We start from the raw sequence: 27,459 nt of genomic DNA, 5'->3' as shown, positions 1-27,459 counted from the left end.
CCTTGTTAAAAAAAAAAAAAAGAAAAAGAAATTTGCTGCCAATATTAGCTCTTTTTAATTTCAAAACAAATACTAGAAAATTTCTGAGGTGCAAAACAAAGACAAATTTCAACTTTTCATCATCAAGCAGATGTAGAATATGATCTAGATCTAGTCCAATTGACGTTTTAGGGGAAACCTATTCCTGGTAAGGGTAATAATGGTAGCTACTGTTTGGTGAGCACCTACTACATGCTAGGCACAGTGCCAATTGCTTAATTTGTTATTCATTCTCATACTAATCCTCCAGGTAGGCCTTTCCCCCGTGTGTATAGGAGGGAGGTGAGGCTGAAAGAGGTTAAGGGACTGCCCTCTGCCCCTTGAGGAGTAAAAGACAGAGCCCAGAGCAAGTCTCAGCACTTTCTTTTCTCCATATAAGTTAATGCAATAAAAATAAAGCACTAGCCATTATTCAGAATAGAACTACTACCTAGGATTTTTTTTATTCATTTTAATTAATTTCAGGTTTCTCAAAAATGATTGGAAATTTAATAAGAATTTTTCTCAGAAATAGCAGGTAAAAGTGAACCACAGTGCTCAGAGAATCATTTGGAGGAACCAAAATGGTCTCAGGACTGTACCATGTCTGTCCTTAAAGACACTGGAAGAGTTTGAGTAGTTGCCTGTCCACTTGGATTTAGAGTGATGCTGTTGTGAGCCTTCTGTGGTCTGGCTAATCTCCTGAGGTGACCTCTTCATAACACCAGGAATCAGAATAAACCACTGTTGGGCCATCAGTTTTGTTTTTTTTTTTTTTAACTGTGTTTTAAAAGTAATAATTGTATGTATCTCTCTTAGTCATCCCTAATTAACCATCTAGATATTTACAGAAAAAGTGCCTTATTAGGAAACCAAACTCATAAATTAAGATGTTACAGAATGGAAAACAAAGCCAGCAAAATTTATTTCTCCTTTAGAAAATATATAGCATATAAATAACTATGTGTGTGTGTGGGGGGGTTATAATTGAGGTAAAAGATATCATACTGAAATTCTGGCTGTATCATAACTATAATATTTGCCAGACTTGATGACTGAAAAAAACACCTTTTTTTTTTTTTTAATTTTAAGGTTAATTTCATTAGAGGACGAAAACCAACACAAGGAATCCTGCAGTTTTAAGAGTAAGTATTGATTTTCATTTAGAATTGCTCCTGAAACACTACCTAATGCTCAACAGCGAACTCATTTTCTTTTGGGGGAACTCCCTCTAGGCCTTTCTTCATTTCCAATTGAGAAAAGACTATATGGATTTGCTTCCTGCCATTTCAGGATTTTTTTTTTTTTTTTTTTTTTTTTTTTTTTTTTTTTTTTTTGCGGGGGAATGCTTGGGATTGAACCCAGGGGTACTTTACCACTGAGTTACGTTCCCCAGTCCTTTTTATTTTTTTTTTTATTTTGAGACAGGACCTGGCTAAGTTTCTGAGGCTGGCCTTGAACTTGTGATCCTCCCAGCTCAGCTGCCTGAGTTGCTAGGCTTACAGGCCTGTGCCATGGCACCCAGTGCAGTTTCAGTTTTAAATGTTTAAATATCAACGGTGTCAATCAACCCCATGGCATTACTGAGAGACAATGTATATTTTGAACCTGAAAATAGTATCCTTGGTCTCTCCAACAGCAGCCCTTCTGAGAAGTAGCCACTAATGGGCCTAGCAGAAAGCTCTCTCTTTCCATAGAAGACAATATGATTATGATATTGCCTTTGCTTGTTCAAACTGTCATGTGGGTGCAGAGATAGTTTTAGCAAGGTCACATTACTACGTGGGGAGGGTTTAGTCCCCCAGTCCCCCGTGATTTGTATGTGGGTGTTGGCCATTATTAGGGACAGATAGGGAGAGCCCCAACTCTGCTCTGTTAGGCAGGTCTTCAGGCTGCCTATTGTGAGTGGCACCAGCTCCCTTGGGTTAGGGAACAGCGTCAGAGCTTTGGGAGGTGACACCATGAACAGAAAAAAGCCTCCAGCTTCTTCTGTCTCCTATATTACTGCCAGCCTTCGTTGGCTCTTCACCTCATGAAGGCGTAGAGAGGAAAATCACAGTAGAACTAAGGTGATATAATTCGGAACCTTAAAACAGGGACTCAGAAGCCTCAGAGCTACAGGGGAAGGTTGTACAAGTTTCATGAAGAGAACTGAAATCACCTGACCCTGTGCTATGGCAGCCTTATCCAGGAGGTGGCAAAGCAGATTCTAGAACTTTCCCTCTGTTTCATTCTTCTCCTTCATCCTCTCTTTTCTCTCTGTCTTCCTTCAACTTTTCCAATCACTTGCCTCAACTATATTTTTCTTCCCCCACTTCACACCTTCATTTACTTGTCTCCTATCTGCCTTTCAACAGATTTAAAAAAAAAAATCAAAAAACAAGGGTAGCCCACTGTTGGTCTCCATTGCTTGGCTTCCTGTCATCTGCTCGTGCATGTGAGCCTTCACATATTCAGAACTCACAGACTGCTTTGTGTGTGTGGCAGCTGTGTACGGGGATCTGCCTCTATGCCAGGCACAGCACTGGGCTCCAGGCAGACCGTGGTGTACCACACATATTCAGGCCCCTCCAAGATGGGGCTTACAGTCAAAAGGGGAAGCAGATGGTAGCCTAATATTCACACAACTGGGCAACTACAACTTTGGTAAGAGCTACAAAGGAAAACTGCAGGGCTCTGGGCACATGACAAAGTTGCCTCACCTATTTGAGGGGATCAGAGACACACCAAAGCCAACTACGATTGCAAGACTTGTCAGAGCAAAAGAAACAGCCAAAGGCTATGCTCCAGGAAGGACCATGCAAAGGTCAGAAGAATGATATTCTAGAGCCTGAGAGGAGGTAGCAAATGGTGGAGAGGCTGGGCCTGACCTCCCTGGCCGTGGAAGGGTTCCCTGTCTGTATCGATCCGAGCTTTCCAGCCTCAGTGACCCTCAGTGGACCTACAGCATGCATTATTAATGTTGTGGGACTCGAGGTCATAGAATAGGATAAACTTAGTTCTGTGGTAAATTGTAACTCCAGTTTATTATATTTGTATGCAAGTTAAAAATCTATACAAATTATGTATTCATACAATATGTGACTATACATGTTGTATGAATATATAATATGCAAATATAGAATATGCAAATCTTCTTATTCCTTGTACAGTATAATTGCATGTGGTATTTGCATAATATTTTGAGACTGCAAATGTCTGTCACCTTGTTTATATATACACAGGATGGAATTCATTATAATGAAGTGGCATCTGCCTTGTATTTTGTGACCTGCAGAAAGTCTAATGAACATATGGGCAAACTGAGATCTAAGGTGGTTCTATTACATGTGCACGGGCACACACACACACATACATAATTTATTGTTTAGAGCAGTTTTGGGGTCACAGCAAAATTGAACACAAAGTACAGAGATTTCCCATTTGCCCCTGCCCCCACATAAGCAGAGCTTCTCCAACTCTCGAAGTCCTACACCAAAGAAGTGTTTGTTATAATCAATAACTCCACACTGTTTTACATTTTTTGGATATTAAAAACATAAAAGGTCATGTATCTACCCTTACAGTATTATACAAAATATTGTCACTGACCTAAAAATCCTATGTTCCACATATTCATCTCACCCTCTGCCATGCTCTTGGCAACCACTGACCTTTTTAGTGACTCCCTGTTTTGACTTTTCCAGAATGTCATATTGTGGAACTTACACAGTGTGCAGCCTTTTCAAATGGGCTTCTTTCACTTAACAATCTGCCTTTTTATCTTATCCAGGCCCATGTGGCAAAAGTTCATTGGCAACATCAAGTAACAGCCAGTTAACTTAAGTCACACATTTGTCCACGGAAGGAGAATTGTTAGACGTGTGTCATATCATTTTGAGGGTTATCCACCAAACAAAGCAGAGGTTTAGGATTAATTCTGCATTCATTGAGAGCCAACAACTGAAAAAAAAAACCCCATAATCTGAGGACCCCTGCTTCTGCATGAGTGAGTTTATGGGTGCTATTTCTTCCTGAAGCTGTGCATTTGCCAATACTGCTGTCGTCCATGCATGCACACATCATTCTGAGTTGGTGATGACCAGTTGCATATGTTTGCTTACAGGTGAAGAAGGAAAAAGTATTTTATCTGCCTTAGACAAAAGCTCCACACATAATGCATGTTCAGGTAATCTAGATTAAGGAAAATGCAATCATTTTACTCAGACTCCTTATAAAATGACACTAACTCATAATTTTTCTTTCCCCTCCTCTGAAGGACCTCTGGATGAATTATTAGACATGAAACCTGAGGAAGGTGGTAAGATTTATGCAGTTCTTTGAGGCTGTGATTTGTTTAAGTTTTAGTTCCTTTTTTATATGCAAGAAAATATAATATTTATCTTTTTATGCACTCCAAAGCAAAAATTTTTAGGTCTTAAATATGCCCAAACACGTATTAGCTTGTGCAGAGCTGCCATTGTTACTATAGTTCAAACTACTAAAGCTAAAAGTTATGTCAAAAGTCACATACTGTCAGAGAAAACAGTGGCTATGTGGATATGGATTATGGTTCTACCATAAATGGCCTGTGTGGCCTTAAATAATTTGCTTCATATTTAAACTCTTTACTAAGCCTCAGTTGTTCTCATTTGTAAATGGAACTGATAGCAACAATCTTGCTGGATTACTGTCAGGATTGGAGCTCAGGTTTGTGAAGGGGTAGTTCATGGTCCCTGATACAGGGCACTCTTGATGTTGAAACAGTGGGACGAGGGGTTTTGTATAGGGCTTTGCTTTGCTGCATTTCCATTGAAACCTCCAAAGAACACAGGAGCAAACTGAGTTTTAAGGCTGTTCTAGTTCACGTGCACACGCATGCATGCATGCACAGTTTTTGATTCCCAGCAAAATCGGACACAAAGTACAGAGATTTCCCAAGTGCCCCTGCCCCCACATAAGCATAGCCTCTCCCACTGTCAACTTCCTGCCCTGGAGTGTGTATTTGTTATGATCAGTGAGCCCACATTGACACGTCATTATCACCCAAAGTCCACAGGTGGCATAGGGTTCACTCTTGCTGAAATACATTTTACAGATATTAAAAACATCAATGGACACATATCTACCATTATAATATTATAGAAAACATTTTCACTACCATAAAAAATGTAGACGGAGAGTTTGCCTAGCTAAGTCTGACTCCCAGGTTTACCAGCCTTAAAATCCCTTACTGTATAAATCCTCAGGAGAGAATGTAGAACCATGGATTCAGATGTGACTCTCCAGGGCCGAGTAATCCCACAAAATTGAGTGTGCTTAGTTTGATCATAGCCTTTGTTTTCCATCCTACCAAGGGTTTCCTTTTAATGATTTACCCAGGTTCTAAAATATTCCTGAGATTCTGAGTCAAACATCAGAGCATCTTTGTCTTGGTGACTGGGACACAGTCTGCCCTGGTCATGCAGGTTTTTTACAGGGTTGAAATAGGCCAGAGTCATCCAGTGGGCTTCAGTTAACTGGGGTAGATGACTCAACTCAGTCTGAGCTTGATGTGGATTTAATTCACAAAGTGTGAGAGGAAGAAAGTCTCTGGGAAACAGAGGACATTGATTAAAGATTTTTCAAAGGTGAAAAGCCAGGCTGGGGTTGGGGCTCAGCGGTAGAGCGCTTGCCTAGCACATGCGAGGCACTAGGTTCGATCCTCAGCACCACCAAAAATAAAGGTATTGTGTCCAACCACAACTGAAACACAAAAATATTTTTTTAAAAAGGTGAAAAGCCACTATAGCTCTGGTGTTACGTTTCCAGGGCTTGGGGTGCATAAACCTGAGAGCAGAAGTCTGTTTTCTTATTATCTTACTGCAGGCAACATATTGTGCAATATTTTTTGAATGTCTGTGCATATTTAATCAATATGACTAGTCATTTGTAAATGCTGATATTGTATCATGTAATGAAATTAATAGGTAAAGAGTGCAGATTACCATACATGCTTCCGTGTTTGTAAAAATATCCTCTTCTTGGCTTAAAAGTAGAATATTTTGGTGAAATGAATGTGTCTTTTACAAGTTATTATTATTATTTTTTGGACAGGGATATATTTTAACCTTACCAAAATGATATAAAGAGAACAGCAAGCTCTAGATACCCACCACCCAGTTTCACTTAACAAATGTATTTATAATCACACATACACTTCAGCTTGTTTTGATAGACTGACATTCCTCCCAATCTCAACATTTTGTTTATGTCATTTGTTATTTGACTTTATTCTTACCCTATATAAATTTGTTATTTTAATAGATTAAACTTTTGAATAGGTAGCATATTCACATTAAGATTAAAATGAAAATAATAATTAAAATGGTATTAAAAACACTCGCTCCCATTCCTATTCCCCACCCCACCCCCATTCCAATACTCCCAACCCTGGCACATCCTGCCAGTGTTTTCTGTACTCAGACACAGTAATCATGACGCTACATCCTCATATTTTCCCCTTTCTTACAAAAATTGGTTCTTGGCTTTGGGTTTTGGATTTCTTTAGAAAACTTGATAGTAATTCTATCAAGTTTTATTCTACCACTATCCAGCATTTCTTCATAGAATTAAATCAAAATGTTTCTGCCTGAGATATATACTTACTTTTGTAAGTCTCTCTGTGTGTGCCAAGAGAGATCGCAGTAAACTGGGCATCCTCCAAAACAGCCTCCAAACCTCATTGGTTTACAGTTACCATGTTTGTTAGTTTTGTAGAATAGAAACTCATATCCTTTTGGGGGACAAACAGTTTAATTCTAAAGATGCAACTACAAACATGCTCTTCCCTAACATGTGTACTTGTTCTCAGGCAGAAATACTGATTTGCAAATCTTCTAAATTGAACAAAGTGTCACATAACTCCTGCTTCCCGTTTGTCACGCCAGCCCACAAGGCCCTTCTCTAGGCATGAGTTATACGTCCCGTCCCCACTGTCTCTTCTTGTTGCCAACCCGTAGGATGGCATCAGCTTACATATTAATGTGACCACTGGTATAAGTATCATCTCTCAGTGTTCAGAGAACCTGTGGTGGCCAAAGAGAAAAATACTCATTAATTTGTTGACTTCCACATGTGTGCCCTGTGAAACACTGCCTGAAGACCCAAACCCTGAATTGAAATACTGATTATAATATGCAAGATACTAAATAGTCAAGAGATAAAAAGAGCTTCATCCAGGAATGGCTGGTTTTATAGGACTCCGGGCTACAAGCTCTAGCACCCTGCTGCTTTGGGGCCAGTTCACTCCCAGTGGTAATTCTGCCAGGCATAATGGCTAATCTGGGGTACAATGTTACCAAAAAGCAGACTGCTTATGACAACAACAACAGCTCTCAAAGCGCCACTACCCAGAAAATTACTCTAAGTTAGTGTTCTAATGAAATTTGCTTTCTCCTACTAAATGGTAATGTGATAGGGAAACCATTATTTGACCACAGTTCCTAAAAATGTTTTAAATGAAGAATAAACTTAGTGACATTTTTGAGATACTTGAAAGTGGCTCTGAAATCACTTTGTGTAATACATGTGAAAATCAGCTCAATTCAGGAATTATAACATGTAGAAGTATTGGTGTTCCTCAAAGTTTGGCCAAGAAAAATAACTAGCATGTAAGTGAACAGAATAATATATATATATATATAATTTTTTTTTTAAGACAATGGATGAATTCAGCTCACCTAAACCTTATCACTTGACCTTCCCTAAAAGGTCCCTCTCTAGGACAAGACTACCTACTCCACTTAAAACACAATTTAATTGTTCATGTTGGAATAACATATCTGTCTCTGTTACTCCCTTGGTTACTACTTGGGATTCTAAACTCTGGTCACATATCAGAAAGACAGTTCATTCAGTCGCTACCAGAGGTCTGGGTGAGAACCTTTGACCTGTAGTAATCGTACCGGTCTCTCTCTCAGCGCTTTGCTTCTCCTGAGTCACTTAGAACTGTCTCTGCAGCCTTCGTATAGGCAGACTAGGGACCCGATTGCTTCCTCACACGCAATAAAGCAAGTACTAGGCTACTAAGCTCTTTATCTTTCCTCATACACTCGTCCTCCTTCCTGCCTCCCTCCCTCTGTATTCTGGGGTGTTCTGCTGGTTTTGTCCTTTCATGAATAATGACATGCTTTGGGTTTGGGTTTTTTTTTTTTTTTTTTTTTTTTTTTTTTTTTTTTGAGGTGTTGGTGATGAAACCCAGGGTCTTGCACACACTAGGCAAGTGCTCTATGACTAAGCTATGTCCCCAGCTCAATAATGATAGACTTTTACAATCAAATGCTGTTTTTACTTATAACCGTGTAGGCAATAGTGTTCTACATAAGTGTATCACTATCAAGATTCTATAAAGACTCATCCTAGCCCCACGTGTCTTGTTTTTCACTGAGACTGCTGGGTTGCTAAGATTGAAGACTAAAAATGGAGGAATAGATTGGGGGATCAGAACAAGAACTTTTTTAGTGCCTATTCAGGTCTAGCACTATGAGATTGTTGTTTCTTTTCTTTTTATTTTTTAGAGTTGGTAAGGATGGTTCCCTCCCTCCCCATACCTGTTCTTATAATCTGTGTTGTTGTTGGGTTTTTTTTGTTGTTTGTTTATTTGTTTTTTTAAGCCAGAAGTGACTTTCTAGAAGCAGCAGTCTAGAATTCCAAAGAAGCACAGTTTGTTACCAGAGTCTTGTGTAATGAAGAATATTTTTCTGGTTAGACATTTTTTGTAAGGTGGTTTCCTACCCATCTTCCCCCATTCTCTTTTGGGCGATGTGAGGATGGTGTTGGTGTTTGGGGTTTTCATCGGCACTGCAAGCATGTGGCCTTTAAGATTAGTCATCAGGTTGAGAGTGGGGGCCAGGGAGAAACCCAGAAAAGTGACTCTTCCTGTTTCACACACAGATGAAGGTAAAATAAGTGACATTTATCTGTTTGTTTTCCTAGGCTATCATTTTCAGTCTGTGTTGCTATGTTTCCATCTTCTGTTTTCCTAATTTATGCTGAGGTCATGAAACTCAGTATGACTTCAAAAATAACACCTGTACCAGCTGTCACCGGTTTCCCACACTGAACTCGAGAGCTGCCTCTGTATTTGAATTCTCAAGAAATACAGCCCATTGGTTCGGGACCGGTTCTCCTGGGGAATGTTTTCCCAGGGCCTGGGGCTCTTACTTCTGAACCTGGGCCATGTGTGCTGCGGGCCTGACGCGTGGGTCTGCCATCGCTGTCCTGCCCCAGTGCCTGCTTGGTACCCAGCTGCCAGCAGAGTCCTCTGACCTTTGAAATTCTCAGCACTTTACAAAAGCTTGGCAAAAGCTTCTTAGTAGTTTTTGTATGAGATCCTAAATGGGTTTTTAAACAAAAGAAAGATACCACAGTGAGAAAATTGACCTTTAAGTCTGGGGTCCATGGTTAGATTATCAGTAACATTATGTGACCTTCAGCAAGTCATCTAACCTGGGTGTCTTCTTCTTCATTTGTAAAATGAGTTAAAGGAAATGGTTTTTAAGGTCCCTTTTGGATGCAAGGAAAAAAAGAGAGAGAAGGAGAACAGGAAGGGGAAGGAGAAGAAAAATAGAAGAAGGAGGAGGAGGATAGGGAGAAGAAGAAGGGGGAAGAAGAGGAGGAGAAAGAGGAGGAAAAAAGAAAATATGATTCTTATTGGGAGAAAACATCAGGTCTCACACAGGAAAGCGGGAAAGTACACTTGAGCAATGGTAGGCAGACTTTTGCCAAATTGGGCTTCCCAGGAGAATGTTGATGTATGGCTGAAAGAGTTTTATTAGAGCTTGACTGTGGAGGTCCTGAATGCCAGTATTGAGAGTCAAAAGGAATCACTGAAGGTTTTGAATGAGGGAGTAATCTTACAGTCATATTGAGCAATGGTGACAGTAGGAGGCTGCCTCATGGGGCACCAGAAGCCCCTCCAGTGGGCAAAGCAGAGGGTCCCCCTGCCCCAATTTGTCATCAAAATTGAAGGAAGAACATGGAATTAGAGACAGAGATTTGGAGATTTTCAAAGATGAGTTTGGAACCATGAAAATAGATAAGATCTCTGATAGAATTGTAGGGAAGGGAGGCGATGGTTTAGGATGAAGGCTAAGGGCTACCAGGGTAGGAAGAGGCAGCAGAGAAGTTAATGACAAGGAGACCAAAGACCACCCAAGAGGGCCACCTCTTTGGGACTCCCAGGAGATGATCACATTTCCAGAGCAAGGCAGCACTGCAAAATGCTAGAGGTCTCAAGGCCTGAAAAACGGAGTTTGGTGGATTGGCCTTTAGGATCTCCCCAGTAACCTTCCAGAGAGTCATTTCAGTGTAGCATGGGGATGGGAACTTAATTGCCAGCAGCTGAAAAAAAAAAAAAAAAATAGAGACACAGTAGAATAAGTGACCATGAAAATGAGAACAGCAAGGATAGAGGTGGCCGACTGCAATATCAAGCCAAATATTGATTATCACTGGCCAGAGGAAAGAAGCCCTGGAGAATGAAAGGCTAAAGCTACTGAAGTAGAATATTGGTAGGAGCAGAGGAAGCTTCCGGAAGGAGTGGGGGAGGGCATGGAGAGGGCTAATTTCAGAAGGGCAGAGAGAATGCACAGAGGGTCATAGAGTTGGAGACAGAGAGGTGAGCCTGTGTGTGCGTCATGTCTGTCGGCTTTTATTTGTACAGTAACGTCTGCGGCTAGGTTATCAGATAGGAAAGCAAACATGGAGAGTGGGAGTCTGCACCAGAGAGAAGGGGGCTCGGAGTGGCATCTGCGGGGCTGGCACCTGAGTGTGGCACAACCTTTGCTTATCTATAAGACAGAAGCAGGCTGAGACACAACCCAGGAGCAATCCCTGCTTGTCTCCATGGGTGGAAGCTCTGACCCCAGTTGTGTGGCTCTCACCAGGGCTTCTCTCAGAGAGCTTATCATATCTCTGTGTGTGTCTTCATTTTCTCTCAGTTGAGTTGAATTAATTTCAAAGAAAATGATAGCATGATAGCCTAATGACTAATGTTATTTCTCAAGTCTTGACTTGTCCAGTTACAGACCTAAACCTGTCCTTTTCTACTTGTAATTAAGTTTTTCTTACAAGTTATATGTAGCAATTTCAGGCATCTTAATTATCAGTGCAATAATTGGGAGGTTTCCATGTTTTATGGTTCAAGTCAGTGCCAGTTTCATTGCTTTCAGCTAAGTAATAAGTTCTCTTAAAAGAGAAAATGTTCACTGTGCAGCCTTCTTTAACTATTCAAGAGCCAGGATGCTATGTAATAGGGCAATACCAGGACTGGCCACTAGTGGTATCATCCTGACAAAGGGGGTCTTTTCCTCATTTCTGTGACTAAAATGTTTGAGTTGGATAAGACAGAGTATTAATCAGGAGTTGTTTGGTTGCAAGAATAGAAACCCTTCTTGAAATAGGTGAGGTTTAGAATTTTTCTTTTAAAAAAGAATATATTAGTTTGTGTAACTGGGGACCCATAGTAGTAGATTGTCTTCAAGTAAGACTGGATCCAGGGCCTAAAGCTGTCAAGTTTCTCTTCCCAACTCTTTAGGTTGTTTCCTTCTCTGTATTGGCTTTACTACTATCAGAAGCCTCAAATCTGCATCTTTGAATTCTGGAATCCCAGAGCAAGAGAGACAAACCCTCCTCCATCCAATTCCCATATGCCAAACTCAGGGAAGCCTCCTGGCATGTGCCCTGAGCCAGTCACAGTGGCCTGAGCAATGCCTTGGCCACATATCTAACTGGGTGGAGGACGATGGGGCATCCTAAGAAATGCCTCGTCAGGATCACATACTCGTGGCATTCAAAAAGAAAAACTGAAGAAGAAGGAAGAGACGCTAAGTTAGCAAAGACACTCAACTCCACTCTAAACACCACCACACAAAGCCTAAACAATGAAAGTGACAACAGAGCCTTGACGGCCTGTGGTTCTTTTCAGAGGGCACAGAATGTCTTACTTGTCGTTGGCATGTCAGCAGTGGTCTTCCCTGCTGGGCCTCTGGATTGCAGCAGAGAAGCCTCCCTGGGGCTTGACCCAGCAGAGGCCTGAGTAAAATGACTGTGGAAGGGCACACACTTCACTTCTGAGGCTCATTTAAAGTCATCTGTTCCTCTTGGGCCTGCCCATTGACTTGAACGGGTTCCAATTAAATGAGTTTGGCTCAGTAATCGTCAGGTTTCAGTCAGATCAGAAAGTAAACCATGAGAAAGATTTGGGCATTCCAGTCCCACCTGAAAGTGGGAAGTACAGAGACTTGAAAACTCCACATACGTTAGTAGGGCATTACTGAGAGACATTGAAAGAGGATGCGAGTGTTGACGGCCGCTGGACAACAACGAGTCACTGTCCCGCACAGAGGTGGGCTGCCCACCTCACCCCGCCAGCCCTGCCTTCCCTGGCTGGTCCCTGTGTGCTCCCGCTCCTACAGCACTGTCTCAGAAGTCTGTTTAAGGTGCCATGTCCACATCTTTCCACCCACCACACCTATAGGTTATGTCTTGGTGAACATTTCTTTGATAATACAAACAATAAAAATGCTTAAATTAGACAGATGTCTCATTAAAGTGATGTTTTGCCACTATTTTAAAACCACAGTGGTATGAGTGACTAGACTTCTCCCCTCCCTGATGTATAGCCAGTCTGCTCAGCACATCAAAAATCCCCTTAATCTTTAGATCTTTATGTAAAGTGTGGGGGAGAAAATAGATCCAGTAAAGCCTACACAGGGAAGCTTCAAGAAAAAGGAAAAGAAAAAAAAAAGAAAGAAAGAAAAAGCCTCCACTTACTAATTATCTCATATATATTTGAGGAAAACTTGATACTTTCACTTTATATGACTGTATCAGAATTCCAGTGTAGCTCAGAAAAAATGTCATGATTTTTTTTCCCCTTCACTTTATGACTTAACAACCAAAAGGTGTAGTTTCCAGGTGGCCATTAGATACCACAACAAAGCCACAGTTAATCAAACTATCAGTTTACAAAATATGTAGAAAACTCAATGAGAGGGTTGCTATAGGATTTCTGATATTAATACCCCCCCCCCACCATTCTACATGTACTGACTACTGTTTGCCAGTGTTCATCTGTGAACAGTCTTCTTTAAAGTTTTCCTTCCACACAGGCAATGAGTTGTGAGGTGGTGTGTTCTTTCACTCACACTGACCACACTCTGAGGTGGGCATCACTAATGCCGTAACTTTTAGAGATAAAAAGACAAAGGCTCAGAGGGGTTATGGATCTTGCTGAGTCACACAGTAAGAAAGATGTGGAGTTGGGCTCCTGTTGGTTCTGGTGTTCATTTCCACCCTCCAGAACTGTGTCCCTGGCCTTAAATCCCAGGCTTTGGGTCAGTCTTTCATTTGCCCGCTTTCTCTATTTCTCCCTCACTATGACCCCCAAACTAATCAGACCCAATCTTCTTTGCTTCCAGCAGTTGAGTTTCAGCAAAGAAGCAAAGATGCTTTTCTTGGGCATTGTGGGGCTTCCGACACTCTCCCCTGGGCCAGGGTTGGGTGGCAGGACAGGCTGCCACATGGTGTGTTGGCTGCTCCAGCCCAGGCAGTGTGCATTGAGGGCTTGTGTGGGAAGGTTCAGGAAGCTTCACAAACAAGGAACCAGGATCTCCGACAGGCTTTCAGTCCTGGCTGTGTTTCAGATCTGAGAAATGTTTTGGTAAATCTGCTTTTATGTTAAAGATAAAACAAAACCCTAGCGTTTTCCTGGAAAAATATTTCAATGCAATTCTATTGATACTCAGAACCTGGGCTTGCTCTGGAGGAAGGAGTATAAGGGAACATGGAATTCAACGTTTAATTGTGAAATGTGTTAAGAAAGGTTATTATGGAATAAATTCATATTGTGATTCATTTTTTTCTTAAATCTAGCCATAACCCAATCTGTCCCAATTCAGCCCCTGTAACAGTTATTTCTGAGGCTGAGCCCTGGGAAGTCACGTGTGTTATGCTCTACTCCAGCTTGCCTGGGCCCAATGGCAGGGACCCCAGAACCCGAAGGTGCTGACAAGGATGACTTGCTGCTGCTGAACGAGATCTTCAATGCATCCTCCCTGGAAGAAGGCGAGTTCAGCCAGGAGTGGGCCGCTGTGTTTGGAGACAATAGGCTGAAGGACCTAGCACCATCGGGGTCCCTGGGAGAGCCAGACTCCAAGCCTCAGACAGGCTCTGGATTCCTTCCTTCACAGCTTTTAGACCAAAATATGAAAGACTTACAGGCCTCACTACAAGGTATGTACCACTGTAATTGAAGTTAGTTTTTTACTTGTTCATTCTTTGCTTTCTTCTTTTAATCCAAAGGCATATTCATTCTTTCTTTGAATTTGCTGTGTGGTTATATTTTCTGTTGTTGTTTTTTTTTTTTCAATTTTATTTTATATCCAGTGTCGTGTCTTTGTTTTGTTTTTAGTTTTTGTATTTTAATTTTATATCTACTGACATTTTTTTAATCTGAAGTTCCTAAATTACATTCCAACCTTAAGATCTGTTACAAGGTTTAAGATCCATTTCTGCTCATGATTTTCTCCTACGTTAACATGTCTTATTAGGAAAATATTAGAGGGTCGGTTCTCTATCTTCTTGTCATACTACGATTTAAGGGTTTTTTTTTTTTTTTTTTTTTTTGGTTTTTTTTTTCGTGGCACATAGGAGAGGATTGTGGCCGTCTGTTGGCTTGGCCTACTCTGCCTGGCCACCAGCCTGAGTTTAATGTGTATCCATGAGGCAGATGTGTTAGTCAGCTAACCTCTCTGTGACCAAAATACCTGAAATGAGTGACTTAAAGGAATAAAAATTTATTTTGGCTCATGGTCTCAGCCCCTGGTTGGCTGGTTCCTTTGCTTTGGGCCTGGGGCAAGGCAAAACACCCTGGTGGAAGGGTGTGGCAGAGCAAAGCTGGGGAAGCAGAGCGAGTGAGAAGAGACTGGGAAAGATGTAGGAGTGGGCATGTCCCTCAAGGACCCACTCCTACCATTAGGTCCCACCTCCTTCAGCTCCCAATAAGGACTTCAAACTATAAATCCACTGGTGAGATCATAGTCCTCGGTTCATTCACTTCCCAGGAGTCCCTCCTGGGAATACTGCTGCACTGGGGACAGAACCTTCAACAGGTTGTCCGAGCCTTTTCGAGGTCTTCCAGATGTGTACCATAACAGCAGAATTCCCCACTTTCCCATAAACATGCCCTTTTTTGGGGGGGGGGGGGACGGTGCTGATTGACATTTCACTGGGCCTTTTAACTTCTCGTCCATCTAAGTTTTGTCTCATGCTGGCTCTTGCTCTCTTCTCTGTCATAAGCCTCCCCTGTCCTCAGTACTCCCTCGCCCAGCTGCTCCGATTTTGCCTGAGATACATGGACAGTGAATTTCCACCCACAGCTTCAGCAAAAATAGAGTTCCCACGATGATCAAAAGTAGTCTGAAACCCTGGAAGGGTTCAAGGTGTGTGAAGGCTCCCTAGCAGGCTATGTGCTGGCTGAGGATTGCTGGCATGTCCCCACAGTGATTTAAAGTTACAAACAAAAACTCTGATTGAAATCTTAAAGCTTTGCGTTTCTAAATAGACCTTGAAAAGGAAACCTCTTTCAATACTTTTTTCCTCTTTTTATATGATATTAATTATGAGACAGGAATTATCATGAAGAAATTCTCGAGTTGTTTTGGTTTTTCTACAAATTTAGACTATCTCCTTAATAAACAACGTGTTTATCTGGCACTTGAAGCTGAGAACAAACGGCAGAGCTAGAATGATTAAGTAATTATAGTCTATTAAAATCTCGGGTCTTTAGAGATGAGATCATGGATACTAGAGTTGGTGGGCAAGACCAAAAAAAGAAAAAGGAAAGAAAGGGCTTCCCTCTTTTTGATGAAATACCTGATTCCTTTTCTCGTCACTGGGGGGTCCTGTTTTATAGCCCTCTCACTGATGAGTGGTAATGGGGTTAGGGACCACAGGGATAAATGAAATCCCAAAGTGCTTCTCCACCTGAGTTTCATCCCCGGGTTTTCACCATCTCTCACCAAAGCTCCAGAGAGCAAGCTGCCAACTGACTTGGTTTCACCCGCCACCCACCTGTGGCAGAGGTGCTGGGCGTGGGAGAGTCGGAAGGCCAAAGCCCAGGATCCTCAGCCCACATCTTTGGGGTGCTGGAAATTCTCTAGCTGTGTTGCAGAATGAACCTCACTTAGGCCCCCCGCCTTAGGGCCCCAGATACAAGAGCCCTAGTGCAGAAGAGAGTGGTGGTGGATTAGTATCCAGTGCTGTGAGCCTCACACCCCCTTCCTGAGCAGGCACAGAGAGAAGAACTCAGCTCACAGCCTGCCAAGGAGCTAAGACAAGGGCAGTGGCCATGGGCTTGGCTTTGCACCTCAACCTGGCTGCATGTCCAAAAGAGAGCCACCAAACCACATGTGGGGCAAAAGAGGGAGGTGCTCTGACAGCAAGAGAAAGATGCAAGCTCTTCTATAAAAAGAGAAAGAGGTTCTACGTGGAAGGCCATTTGTTTCTCCAACAAAGCCTCATTTGTGGTTGCTGTCCTACCAGCACCCTAGCAAGTGGCTTATTCATTAACAAATATTTTTTGGGTACCTGGGTGTGCTGGACACTGGGGACTCATCTGAGAACAAAACAGACAAAGCTCTCTGCCTTCCTGGAACTCATGGTCTCATGAGGAGGAAAATAGTGAACAATGAGCGTAATAAACAAACAAATCACATAGTTAAGAAGTGATCAACGTTAGGGAGAAAAGAGAAAGTGAAAGATGAGATCCAGACAAAGACTTGCAGGGGGTAAGAATTAGCTGCATGGGCAAATGGACAGAGGGGACAACCTGTACTCATGCCCTAAGGTGAGGACATGCTGCATGATCAAGGTGCAGGCAGAACACTCTGGTTGGAGCCTACTGAGTAAGTGCGGTGGGGAGGGGGTGTGCGCTCAGAGGACTCGGAGGCTAAACCACGAAAGCTCAGCTGTGGAGGGTCTTGTAGCTATTGGTAAATATTGGACCTTCTTCAAGTCCAAATGAAATTGGGAACCAGCACAATATCTTTAGCCAAGAACTGAAGTGATTTTTGTTTACTGTTTAAAAGCATCATTTTAACTGCTGAAAGTTTCCTTTTCTCGGTTCTATCAAGGTCAGCGTTAAAGGAGTTATCTTATAACTATTGAGTGATCTTGTTTCCTGTGCAAACAAACATCTTCCAATTGAATACCTGTGGGACTCAAAATGAGAGAAAAAAAAATGCCATAGCTAAGTGGTTGAAAGCAGCCCCTTCAGCTTCTACCACCCATCTAGATTCCTGCAGGTGCAGCCCTGATTCTACTCTGATACTGCCCTGATGCAGGGAACCTTCAAAACGTGTGTGGTACAAATAAAGAAGGGGCTCCCTGCTTCAGTGATTGATTATGTCATCAGACTATAACCACCTTCTGTGCTTCTGTCAGGACTCCTCCCACCTCCAAAGGAGGGAAGATGAATGTTGTCTTGAGACTTTTCTACACTATGTTCATGGTCCAAAAATCCATCTACAGGAACATATGAACAGTCACATATATAACAATTTAATGATAACTATTAAACTGTGGCCACCTTATATTGAGACTGCTTCCCCTGATTAACCCAGATCATCTCAAAAACCAAAGTCAACAAACCCCTGAAATGACTCAGTGGCAAACTGAGCACGGGAGAAAGGCTTGTGGGCATATTGGCTCAGTGAAACCAAGAGTATGGCAGGGCATTCAGAGGCCAGTTTCATACTGCACAGCCCTTCCCCTGCAGCACTGCTCAGGCCCCTACTGCTCTCCGAGTCCTTCCCTTCTCATCTGTGAAAGGAGGTGTCAGGCTCAGCTTCTCATTTCTGTAGCATGTTCCTATCCACGGATTAACCCTGTATCAGTGATGCTGAGGACTGACTATTAGCATGCAGTTCTGTGACTCTGCCATCTGTAGATGGTAAGGTAACGTTAGCCAGTGCTCAAGATGGCACACACTGTGGCCAAGAACTGTCCCGTGTGCTTTTTAAAAAATATATATTTTTTAGTTGTCAATGGATCTTTTACTTATTTACATGAAGATTGAACCCAGGGCCTCACACATGCCAGGCAAGGACTCTACCACTGAGCCACAACTCCAGTCTCTCCATGTGCTTTTTACATGTGTCAATTTATTTAATCCTCACCATACCCTTCTCAAGCAGGTGTTATCATCTATGCATGTTAATCAGGGACATTGAGGAAACTAATGGCTAAGTCATTGGCCCAAAGTTACACACGTCCTAGGGGCAGCTGGACTTCAAATCCGGGCTACTGACTCAGGAACCCATCCATGCCTTTCTCCAGTCCCTCTGTGGCCACTCAGTCCAGTGCGTCTGATTTCAGCAGTGGCTCCCCAGCTGGGCCCTTCAGGTAGCTCCTTGGATCCTCCCAGAGGAGCTGGACTTGTAGTGAACAGCCTGCCTGTGAGCATCCTGGCTGCACACGGGCATGGGAACTCCCAGGTAGCCAAAAAGGGATGTGGGAATAGAGAGACAGGATTCCTGGCCACACAAAAGCTGAACGAAGTTCTCGGATAGCATATTGAAGTTGGATTGTCCAAGGAAGCGTTTGTGGCTTGTACACACCCATGCACAGCTTCCCTGAGGGGCTGGGGCCATGCTCAGCCTCAGGGAGTCAGGGGTCCGTCAGAGGTGGAGGGCTCCTGCACCTCCATGGGTTCTTAGCCCCTGACACAGCCTACGTTCCCCTCTCCCTCCTCCTCTTCCTCCCTCTCCTCAGTCTTTCATCTCACCTGAGTCCTCTGCCCACCCTCCCCTCTTCTTTGACCTCTTTCCTCATTCTCTTCCCCAGCCTTCTGGGAAGATGCAAAGGAAAAGGGATTTAGGAGGAGAAGAGTTACTCCTCCCTTCCCTCCTACTCCACGCTCTAGAAGTCCAAAACAAAGGAATACATGTCAGATCAAGTTGTGCTGAAAACTTGGAAGAAGTTAATTTTAGCTGAGATTTCTAAGAGTTTCTGAAGTTGTCAGCATGATAGGGGCTGGGGTTTCCTGTATCATGCAGTAATGAGAAAATTGGGCCTTTCTGGGGCCTCTTAAAGTGAGGAGGAAGGAGAGCCGGTCCAGACAGACTAGGCAAGGTAGGGAGAACTCATATTCGACCTTCTCAATTTTCCACCAATGTCTAAAATTTAATTTAGAAGTAGACTTTGATGCTAGAAAGATTACCAGCTGCTCAAAATAAATGCACCAGGAAATCTTTCAATTTAGGATTCTGCAAACCAAAGCTAAGAATCTCATTCCAGATTCTCAAAAACAGAGCCTCGTGCTCCTTCAGGATATTGATTTATCTAATTCTCAGATGCCGTTGCCCTCTGGGTGGGTTTCCATTTAAGGCTAGTGTTAAGCTTTGGGTTATATCAAGTAAACCTTCTCAGCCAGAGCTCATCTCCTGCCATTCCTGGCTGAGCCCCATGCTGGATAATGGACATTTCCAGTACTCAAATGGAATAATACAAAAGAAAAGACTGTGAGTGTGTTGATAGTTTGAACATGAGGCAGGCACTCCTTGCACAAGCCAATGGAGTTGTCAGCTTCATCAAAGTACCAGCATTTTCTAAGCCCACTGAGGAGTATCTGTAAAGCAGCTGTTGGAGACCTACAAGATTCAAGTGCCTCTGTTAGTCCCTAGAACTTCTCCAACCACATTTTGTAGATGAGGGAACAGAAAAACTTCAGAAAGATCTTTGATTTGGCAAGTTTCCGTGGCTTTTCGACCATTCAAGTATAGTCTAGATTCCTCAACTTGGTTTACAAAGTCCTTCAGGACCTGGTCCCAGTTTCACAGCTGCCCACACTACCCACGCCTTTACTTACCCTGACTTAATGACCTTGTTCTGCTGGAGAACTGAGTATTCTATCTGCACACTGGACTCCAGCCATATGGAACTTCAGTGTGCCCTGCTCTCCCCACCCACGGGGCCTTGGCATGTGCTGTCCTGGTGTACACCACCCACCTACACATGCACAGTGCTTTACCTGGCTGGCTCCTCATCCTTCCGGGTCAACAGTGTCATTTCGTCCAGGGAGCCTTCCTCGACTCCTCCGCACCCCAGTAGTCAGTGCTAGGTGTTTCTGCTCCCCACTTCCATGATGCCCCACACCTCATCATCGCACTTACCTCACCTTATTAGAAAACCGAATTCATTTCTGTCTCTTGCTCTGGGTTGTCATAGGAACGAAGTCCGTATTTGTGTTGCTCACTGTATTTCCAGAATGTAGTAGCTCAGTGCCTGGAATTCAGTAGATGTTCAAAAAGTACTATTGGACGGGTAGATGGATGGATGGGTGGATAGCAGGCAAGAAAGGAGAGAAAGGGACTGACAAGTGACACTAGATTAGAAGAAAACAAGCCTCAGATGTGAATTCCTGAGCATAGTGCTCTCAGGGGTTACTCCAGATGCCTGGTGAGTTACACAAAAACCCAGTTTCAGCTTAGATTTATTGAAGTCCTGTTCTCTAGCCTCTCTACTGCCTGGTCTCATCCACAAATCCCAATTTACTCATGCAGTCACCTAATAAGGCAGGAATTTTTATTTACCCCTCACTGGTATGAAACTGAGGCTGCAAGGGGAAATGAGGATGGCAGGGTGGTGCTTAGCCACTATGGCTATGGTGTCCCTACTTTGCCCTTCACAACCAACCCCACCCCCGAGCTCCCCAGGCTGTGATTAGCTCCCCAGACTGGACTGCTTCTCTCTCTGCTGGTGAATTACGTTCACAGCAAAGCACTTCTCTGGGTGGTGTGATTTGGCTTCGCCTGCAGCTCTGGCTGGCCAGTGTTACTTCTGGCCAATTTATATTTTCCCTTATGTAAGTAAAGGGGGCAGAGTTGCTCTAATAAAATTTTATATGTGTTTTCTGCAAATGGGTAGCACATTTGACATATCAAAGGAACTGAGAGCTGAGATGGTCCTTTTGTTCAAAGAGCTCACTGTGCCCTCCTGCCCCCCGCCAGCCTTCACCATCCCTCCTGATACAATTGCTCCGAGATGGGGAGGCATCTTTCTTGCCACACCTTCGTGTTAAAAACGTCTCAGCCCAAGTAACACCAACTAGAGAACAGTTGATGGCAATTACTAGAATATTAGCAACACTAAGTTCTCTTTAGCATTTATTTTTTTCCTGACAGAAGCCAAGACATTTGAAATCTGGCTTGGCATTCCGTCCCTAATTACCCACATTGCACCCTTCCCCTAAATAATTTCCAAAAGTGATATGAGTGAGGGTGACATTGCAGCTGAGCTTCGTGTTTGTTTTCTTTTTTATTTAAATAGCTGGTGTCACAGCCATGCTGTTTTATCCCTTCATGCATGTATAGTCAAACTGTTAGATGGATGCTTAATAACTGTTCTGGGGAGGGAATGTGACTTGGCACAAGAGGCTGTTGTCTTTGCTTCGCACCATGGGTGTCTGCAAAAAAGCTGAGGTAAACAGTCTCCAGAGATCTTTAGGCTCATCCTCCTCCATGTCCTCTGCTGAGGAGAAGCCCCCCCAAACTATGGATTCTAGATGTTGCTTGTGGGTAGACAGTGTTCAGAAACCTGTAGTTACAAAGGAACTCAATCATAAGACATTTGTGGACTGGGGGTGTAGCTCTATAATAGAGTACTTGCCTGGCATGCACAAGGACCCAAGTTCAAACCCCAGCCAGTATGCAACAACAACAAAACTGTTTTCTTTATAAAGAAAACATTCTTTAAATTATATATTCGAAAATATTGTTTATATTTCTGGCACTTCCAAAATATAGTATGATGTACAGATTTTGCTTATTTCTGTTTTTTCAGGTACATGCACATTACACAAAGGATGGTCGCTCTCTATTTTTGCATGTAGATTGTTTTCTGTCTCCTTTGAAGAATGTGTTTCATTTCATACTCTGAAAACTACAGTGCTCTGAATCTGCCTCTCTTTTCCAGTTCTCTGGAGCTGTTTTTGAAAATGAGTGTTGTGCTTTTTTTTTTTTTTTTTTTTTTTTTTTTGCAAAAGGGATGCATTTTCTTGATGTGCTCCCAGTGTACAGAATAGCATGTGGAGATTAGGGAGGCCCGACCCCTGTACCCCTCACCTGGCCTTAACTACTAGACTTCTCTCTAGAAAGGTGCCTTCATAAACTCAGAGAGCACAACACAAGCCAAGAACTTAAAGGAAGGTGGGATCCTGAAGTGGGCCTTCTGCTTCCTAGGAGGCCCCTCTCCTTGTCCTGGCTCTGGCCTCAAAGACCTGCTACAGTCCTAAGGGATCTGCTGATGCAGGCAGCTTCTGCTCCCTCTAAAGCAGTGCTTCCTATACTCCATTCACATAACAATTGCTGTTGGTTAAAACAGGTTCCTGAGCTCCATCCCAGGGATTCCGATCCTGTGGGTCAGCACTGTCCCATGAATTTGCGTTTCTAAGGAACTCATTGATGATGCCCATAATGCTGGTGAGGGTTTCACACTTAGGAACCACCAACCTGGGAGAATGAGGCCAGGCTGCAGGGGTTAGTGGAGAGGCAGCAGGGGCTGTGTAGAGTGCCGGGGTCTTGACTGCGCTTGGTTGGGGGCAGAATTGCAGTGGAAAGGGTGTTGCCCAGTTAGATTAGACCCCTCTCAGCTTTCCCTGTGACTGGTGTTATTTGGCATGCACTGGAACCACAATGTTCACTTTCCACATTTACCACTTTTATGTGATTTGGGTCCAGAAGGAAAAATGGTTGTGGGCCAGTTTTCTAGGAACAGGAGGTTATGTTATTCCTGGATCACACCAAATACTGGTAATTTCTTTAAAATTGTTTTATTAGAGTCTAATTTATATGCTGGAACAGTTCAAAGTTTTCTCATAAATGTACATTGTACAACTGTCACCGTAGCTCAGGGTTAGAACCTTTCCATCATCCCAGAAGACTCCCTGCACATCCCTGGCTTTGGTTGTTTATGAATCATGTTAACGGTATGTTCAAGCACCTCTTCAGTGAATAGCAATGGCTTTTAGAACCGTTATATTTTTTTCATTGTTTTAGACCAAGTAAACAGGTCACAGTCTGTGTATTTCATTACTCATTGGTTAGTCTTCATAAACAAGCTTGTATGCCAGGGAGTTAGTAGTACAGCACTTATGGGGTTCCAGGTACTGCTTTGTCAGCTCTTAAAATACTTCAGAAGTGCACTCCTCACACTTTACTAGTTCATCCTAATTCAATGGTCATACATTTAAAAACCCCCACGGAGCCCCAAGCAGAGTGCTGAGGAATCTAAAAAGAAATAATACATAGCCCCTGGCTTTGAGACACTCATGGCTTGCAGAGAGGGGACAAAAATACAAACTAATAAATACAGTAAGACTCTATAATTAAGTCTTCTGCAAAGAATGAATCTTAGAATGACAGGGTAAACAAATGGCAGTAAATTCTACAATTTTGTGGTATCTACTGAGTGGCTTCTTGCTCTGGAAACTAGCTTCTCTGCTCCATCTGAACTCTTCCATCCAAACATAAGTCTGTCTTGAAGGCTGAGATAAAACCTGATGGTCTACATTTTACAGGTAGAAACAACAGGACTTAATCAGCAAATGTCTACCTGTTCTGTGTTAACTATTTTGGAGCCCATTGAAGAAAAATTCCTTGTCTCTCTCAAAGGACAAGACTTAACACACAAAGAATTTAAGCAGAGGTACAAAGAAGTATATGGTAAAGTTTTAATTAAACATGAGTCCTGCAGAAATATCCAGGATAGACAGTAAATGGTGCAAGGTATCAGGCTTGCATCTCTAGAACAGGAGTGTTGAACACCGCCTAATCACTCATCCATCGGTAGGCTTGGCGCAAGAGCCACACAGCATGTTGAGTCACACAAGCTAAATGCCATTTTAAGTTATAGCGTAAAGATATAAAGAGGACTTTCTTTCCCCTCATGTGTTTGGACTGGGCTGCCGTTTATTTGTCAATATTAATTAAACCTCCCAATTTAAATTAGCTGTGTAGAGAATGAATGAACTGGACCACATTGGAATTAGACTTGGAAAGTCTACTAGTGCTACTGCCACATATAATGGTGTTCTCTTTTTAAGCTTTCCCTATTTTTGACAGAAAAGCAAGGGCCTTGATTTCCTTGGCGCACTATTGATGATCTTTGGTGTGATCATGAAAGGACCACATGTGGGAAGAAAAAATGGGCATAAAACTAAAAAAGCAAAAATGCTTAAATTTTAGTGATTTCTTGTGTGCCTTTCAAAATCTGATCTTTTCCTTAGCCTTCCATATTTTTGAATTGGGCATGATTATACCAACCTCTTGTCCCCTGAAACATATTCCAGTGCAAGGAACATGGAGAAGGGTCTCGTCATACTATCCTTTGCCCTCTCTTTAGGAGCCACCATGGTTGAGAACCATGTATGTGCCCAGCAGCTGGTGGGTTGGTGTGACTGCTTTTGTTAGATCTAATGTCCTCTGGTTTTGAATATTAGGCTGGTCAGAGAGCAATGTCAAACCTCCTCCTACTCCATGGTCAGCTCCAAAGACATGCAGTTCAAATGACAACAGCCCTGCACTGAAAGGTAATACGGTGTCGTGTCCCCTGATGTGACAGTTGCCTCCTTTTCCAGCAGCCTAACACGATTTTCTGTTTCTTTACTAATTTCTATTTGAGCATCTAGGGCTCAAAGCAGGACTATGGGATAAAGAGTTTTAGATGATCTTACAAATTAAATTCAGAATTTTTTCCTGGCATACTGTCCTAATTCATAATCCCCTTTGTCAAATTGTATCTGCTGAGGATGAATCAAATCTGTCTCCATGTGATCAAGTGCTCCCCAAGATTGGCTGGAAATATTAAGGTGGGAAGGGCCACTGAGGTTTGCTATCATTTGCTAAAAGCACCATTACCACCACCAAATAAGGCATTTAATTAGTGCTCCTTAGAAACGGGGAGGCTTCTTAGTTGTCAAAAGAGGTCCTTTTAAGCTCATGAGATCTGTGCTCTACGGGGACAGCTCCCCGCCTGCTAAACCTGCCCACAAAGAACATCTGTTTGACAGATCATCTTGTGTATCTGCAGCTCTATCTCTGTTCCTTTGGTCATCACCCACTTTCTCTTTGGCCACAGGAAGTTAAATGAAAATGTCTATTTCATCATCATCAGAAAGGGTTCCTGAGATGTTCTTTTAAGGGTTGTGCAAATAAGTCACACCTGGTTTTGCCCTCAATAGTGGAGGCCTGGGGAAATGTAAAGGTCCCCAGAGTATAAGCATCTGGCTCCTCACAGGTGAAGGCCATGACCACTTTCTGATGATCTCTAAGATCTTTTACGGAGGTAGGAGGAAGGGGAAGTGAGCTTGTAACCCATTTTTGCTGGAGATGTCTTTAAGATATCTTGACAGCCTATCAAGAACAGACACTAAACCACCTAAATCAGTCTTGCCCCATAGAGTATCCTTGCATAACCACCTACATGATGAAGATGAAACTCCCTTTTTAAAAGTAGTTCCCACATCCCCCTGCCCCTCAATCAAACTATAGTGAGCTTTCCCAAGTACCAATTTATCACAGCAAAAGAATCCAGGTGTTTTAGAGGTTGACCACATGGAATTCAATTAAGGTTACATATAGGAATAACTTGTATATTATCAGCTATTCTTGCTAGCAGTATTTTTCTTTCTTTAATAGATACTTTGATTATGTCACTAGAAAGTAATATAACTCCTAGAGATTTTGAAGGGAAAAAGGGTGAAGGAATCAGAAGTCTAAAGTGATCAGATCAGTTCAGTGTCTTAGCATTTTGGTGTCATTTTAATGAAAGGACCAAAGTCCCTGTGGATATAATCCCAACACTTTCATCCCTTCACCACTTTTAGCTACTTGCCCTACCAACATTTCTTGAGACTCTTCCCAGCCAGATGGTAAGCACATTCCTAGCTGCTTTTGGCTAGAAGGACACCCTATCCGAGAGATGCTTTCTTTTTTCAGGCTCTGACACTCCCACCTGTCAGAGAAGAAGAAAAGCATGGGTCATCCAAGGCAGTGAACTTAAGATTCTCATGTGGAATGATTTATATAAAAAAGAGCCACGACTTATTTAGAAATCACTTGCATGAGGCCCTCTTTTGAAAATGTTCTCATCTGGAAAATAATTTGACTGTATGATGGCGCTATTCAGGAAGTTAGGTGTTTTGGTGAAAAAGCAATAGAAGGGAATGCTCCCGGGATCTTGGAGATGAGGAGATTTTGAGCTCACTGGGGAAAGAAAGGCACTTCAAGAGTCTCCTTCCTATGGAGTGAGGAGGTGAGAGAAGAAGGTAGTGACCCTGATAGAAGAAGAGAAGCCAGCCCTGGACACAGCTCACTGTGCACCTATGGCTTGGGAAGAGTAAAGAGAGAGGTCGCCATCTCTCTCCTGACCCAGGAGACTTGAAGGGAGGGATTCCTCTAGTACATACTGGAAAGCACCCTGCTCCCTCAGCCTGATATCTGAAATAACTATTTCCTGGTTGTGGTAAAGCAAGAGGGGTCTGAGGTTTTTGGCAACTAACTCCGTGGGCTGTGGTCATTAGCTGGGGTTGGAGTAAAGGTGAGGTTAGTTAACACAGAACTTTGTTTTTCACTGATCTTCAGGCCAGGGCTTAAAAAAGTTAACCAAGCAGCCAGCCAGAGACATGCTATTTCCTGGCTCATTAGAGACAGGGTAATGGGATTTATCCCTTTTTAAGATGATGCTAGACGGCCTGCTACCAGCATGGTGGAGGTAGGCATTCAGAAGGTGGGTTTATTGATGTTTCCTCTTCTCTCCCCAGAGCCTGCCAAGGCTGCCTCGGACCTGACTGCCTGGTTCAGTCTCTTTGCTGACCTCGACCCCTTATCAAATCCTGATGCTGTTGGGAAAACCGATAAAGAACATGAGTTGCTCAATGCATGAGTCTGCAGCCTCTGAGAAGGAGTTCTCCTGCGGCTCCGCAGCACCTCACCTGGGGCTAGCAGAAGTATAATGCGATCAGTATGCTGTTTTCATATTTACGTGCCATTTTAATAAAACAAAAGGGTCAAGGGCCCTGTTTATATTGGTATAATTATTTACTCTGATTTGGTATAGAGGGTTTTAGTGTGTTCCCTATGTGGATCCAAATAGTACAAGAGTGTCCAGGAGCAGTGTCCAGGCCACTGTTCTTCTGCCAATGTCCCATCGTGGCCACTGTGGTGTCGCTGGGCTACTGTGAGATCAAAGTTCATATCATCAGCCTACTTTGTAATAGGTTTAAATATCACGTCCCACAGTCCTTAGCGGCAGCAGGAGGCTAACAAAGCTTAATGTGTCCTCCTGTACCCCCGCCTCTGTGTGAGGGGGTCTTCTTCCTGCCAAACCAACTTCCACTGAGCTCTGGATGAAGCTCCAGCC

The 27,459-nt window shown here is 42.9% G+C and overlaps 1 protein-coding gene across 12 annotated transcripts in view; it reads left to right on the top strand.

The window, feature by feature from the left end:
* Nucleotides 1-27,098, top strand: part of Ica1 (islet cell autoantigen 1) — a 144,585-nt gene extending 117,487 nt beyond the window's left edge. For 6 of the 12 annotated variants that reach the window (XM_076834032.2, XM_076834006.2, XM_076833983.2 and 3 more), the window contains exons 10-15: nt 1,111-1,163; nt 4,124-4,186; nt 4,277-4,318; nt 14,005-14,274; nt 24,539-24,628; nt 26,861-27,098. In XM_076834032.2, the coding sequence (XP_076690147.1) occupies nt 1,111-1,163; nt 4,124-4,186; nt 4,277-4,318; nt 14,005-14,274; nt 24,539-24,628; nt 26,861-26,982 (640 nt within the window). In that variant the 3' untranslated portion in view covers nt 26,983-27,098. The remainder of the gene's footprint in view (nt 1-1,110; nt 1,164-4,123; nt 4,187-4,276; nt 4,319-14,004; nt 14,275-24,538; nt 24,629-26,860) is intronic. The other 6 variants (XM_076834015.2, XM_076833991.2, XM_076834072.2 and 3 more) reach the window with 3 other exon arrangements.
* Nucleotides 27,099-27,459: the final 361 nt, after the last annotated feature.

The sequence above is a fragment of the Callospermophilus lateralis genome, chromosome 1 (genome assembly GCF_048772815.1).
Source record: "Callospermophilus lateralis isolate mCalLat2 chromosome 1, mCalLat2.hap1, whole genome shotgun sequence".
Taxonomy (NCBI): Eukaryota; Metazoa; Chordata; class Mammalia; order Rodentia; family Sciuridae; genus Callospermophilus; species Callospermophilus lateralis.
The sequence above is the reverse complement of the archived record's forward strand: the minus strand, read 5'-3'. Positions and strand labels throughout refer to the sequence as shown.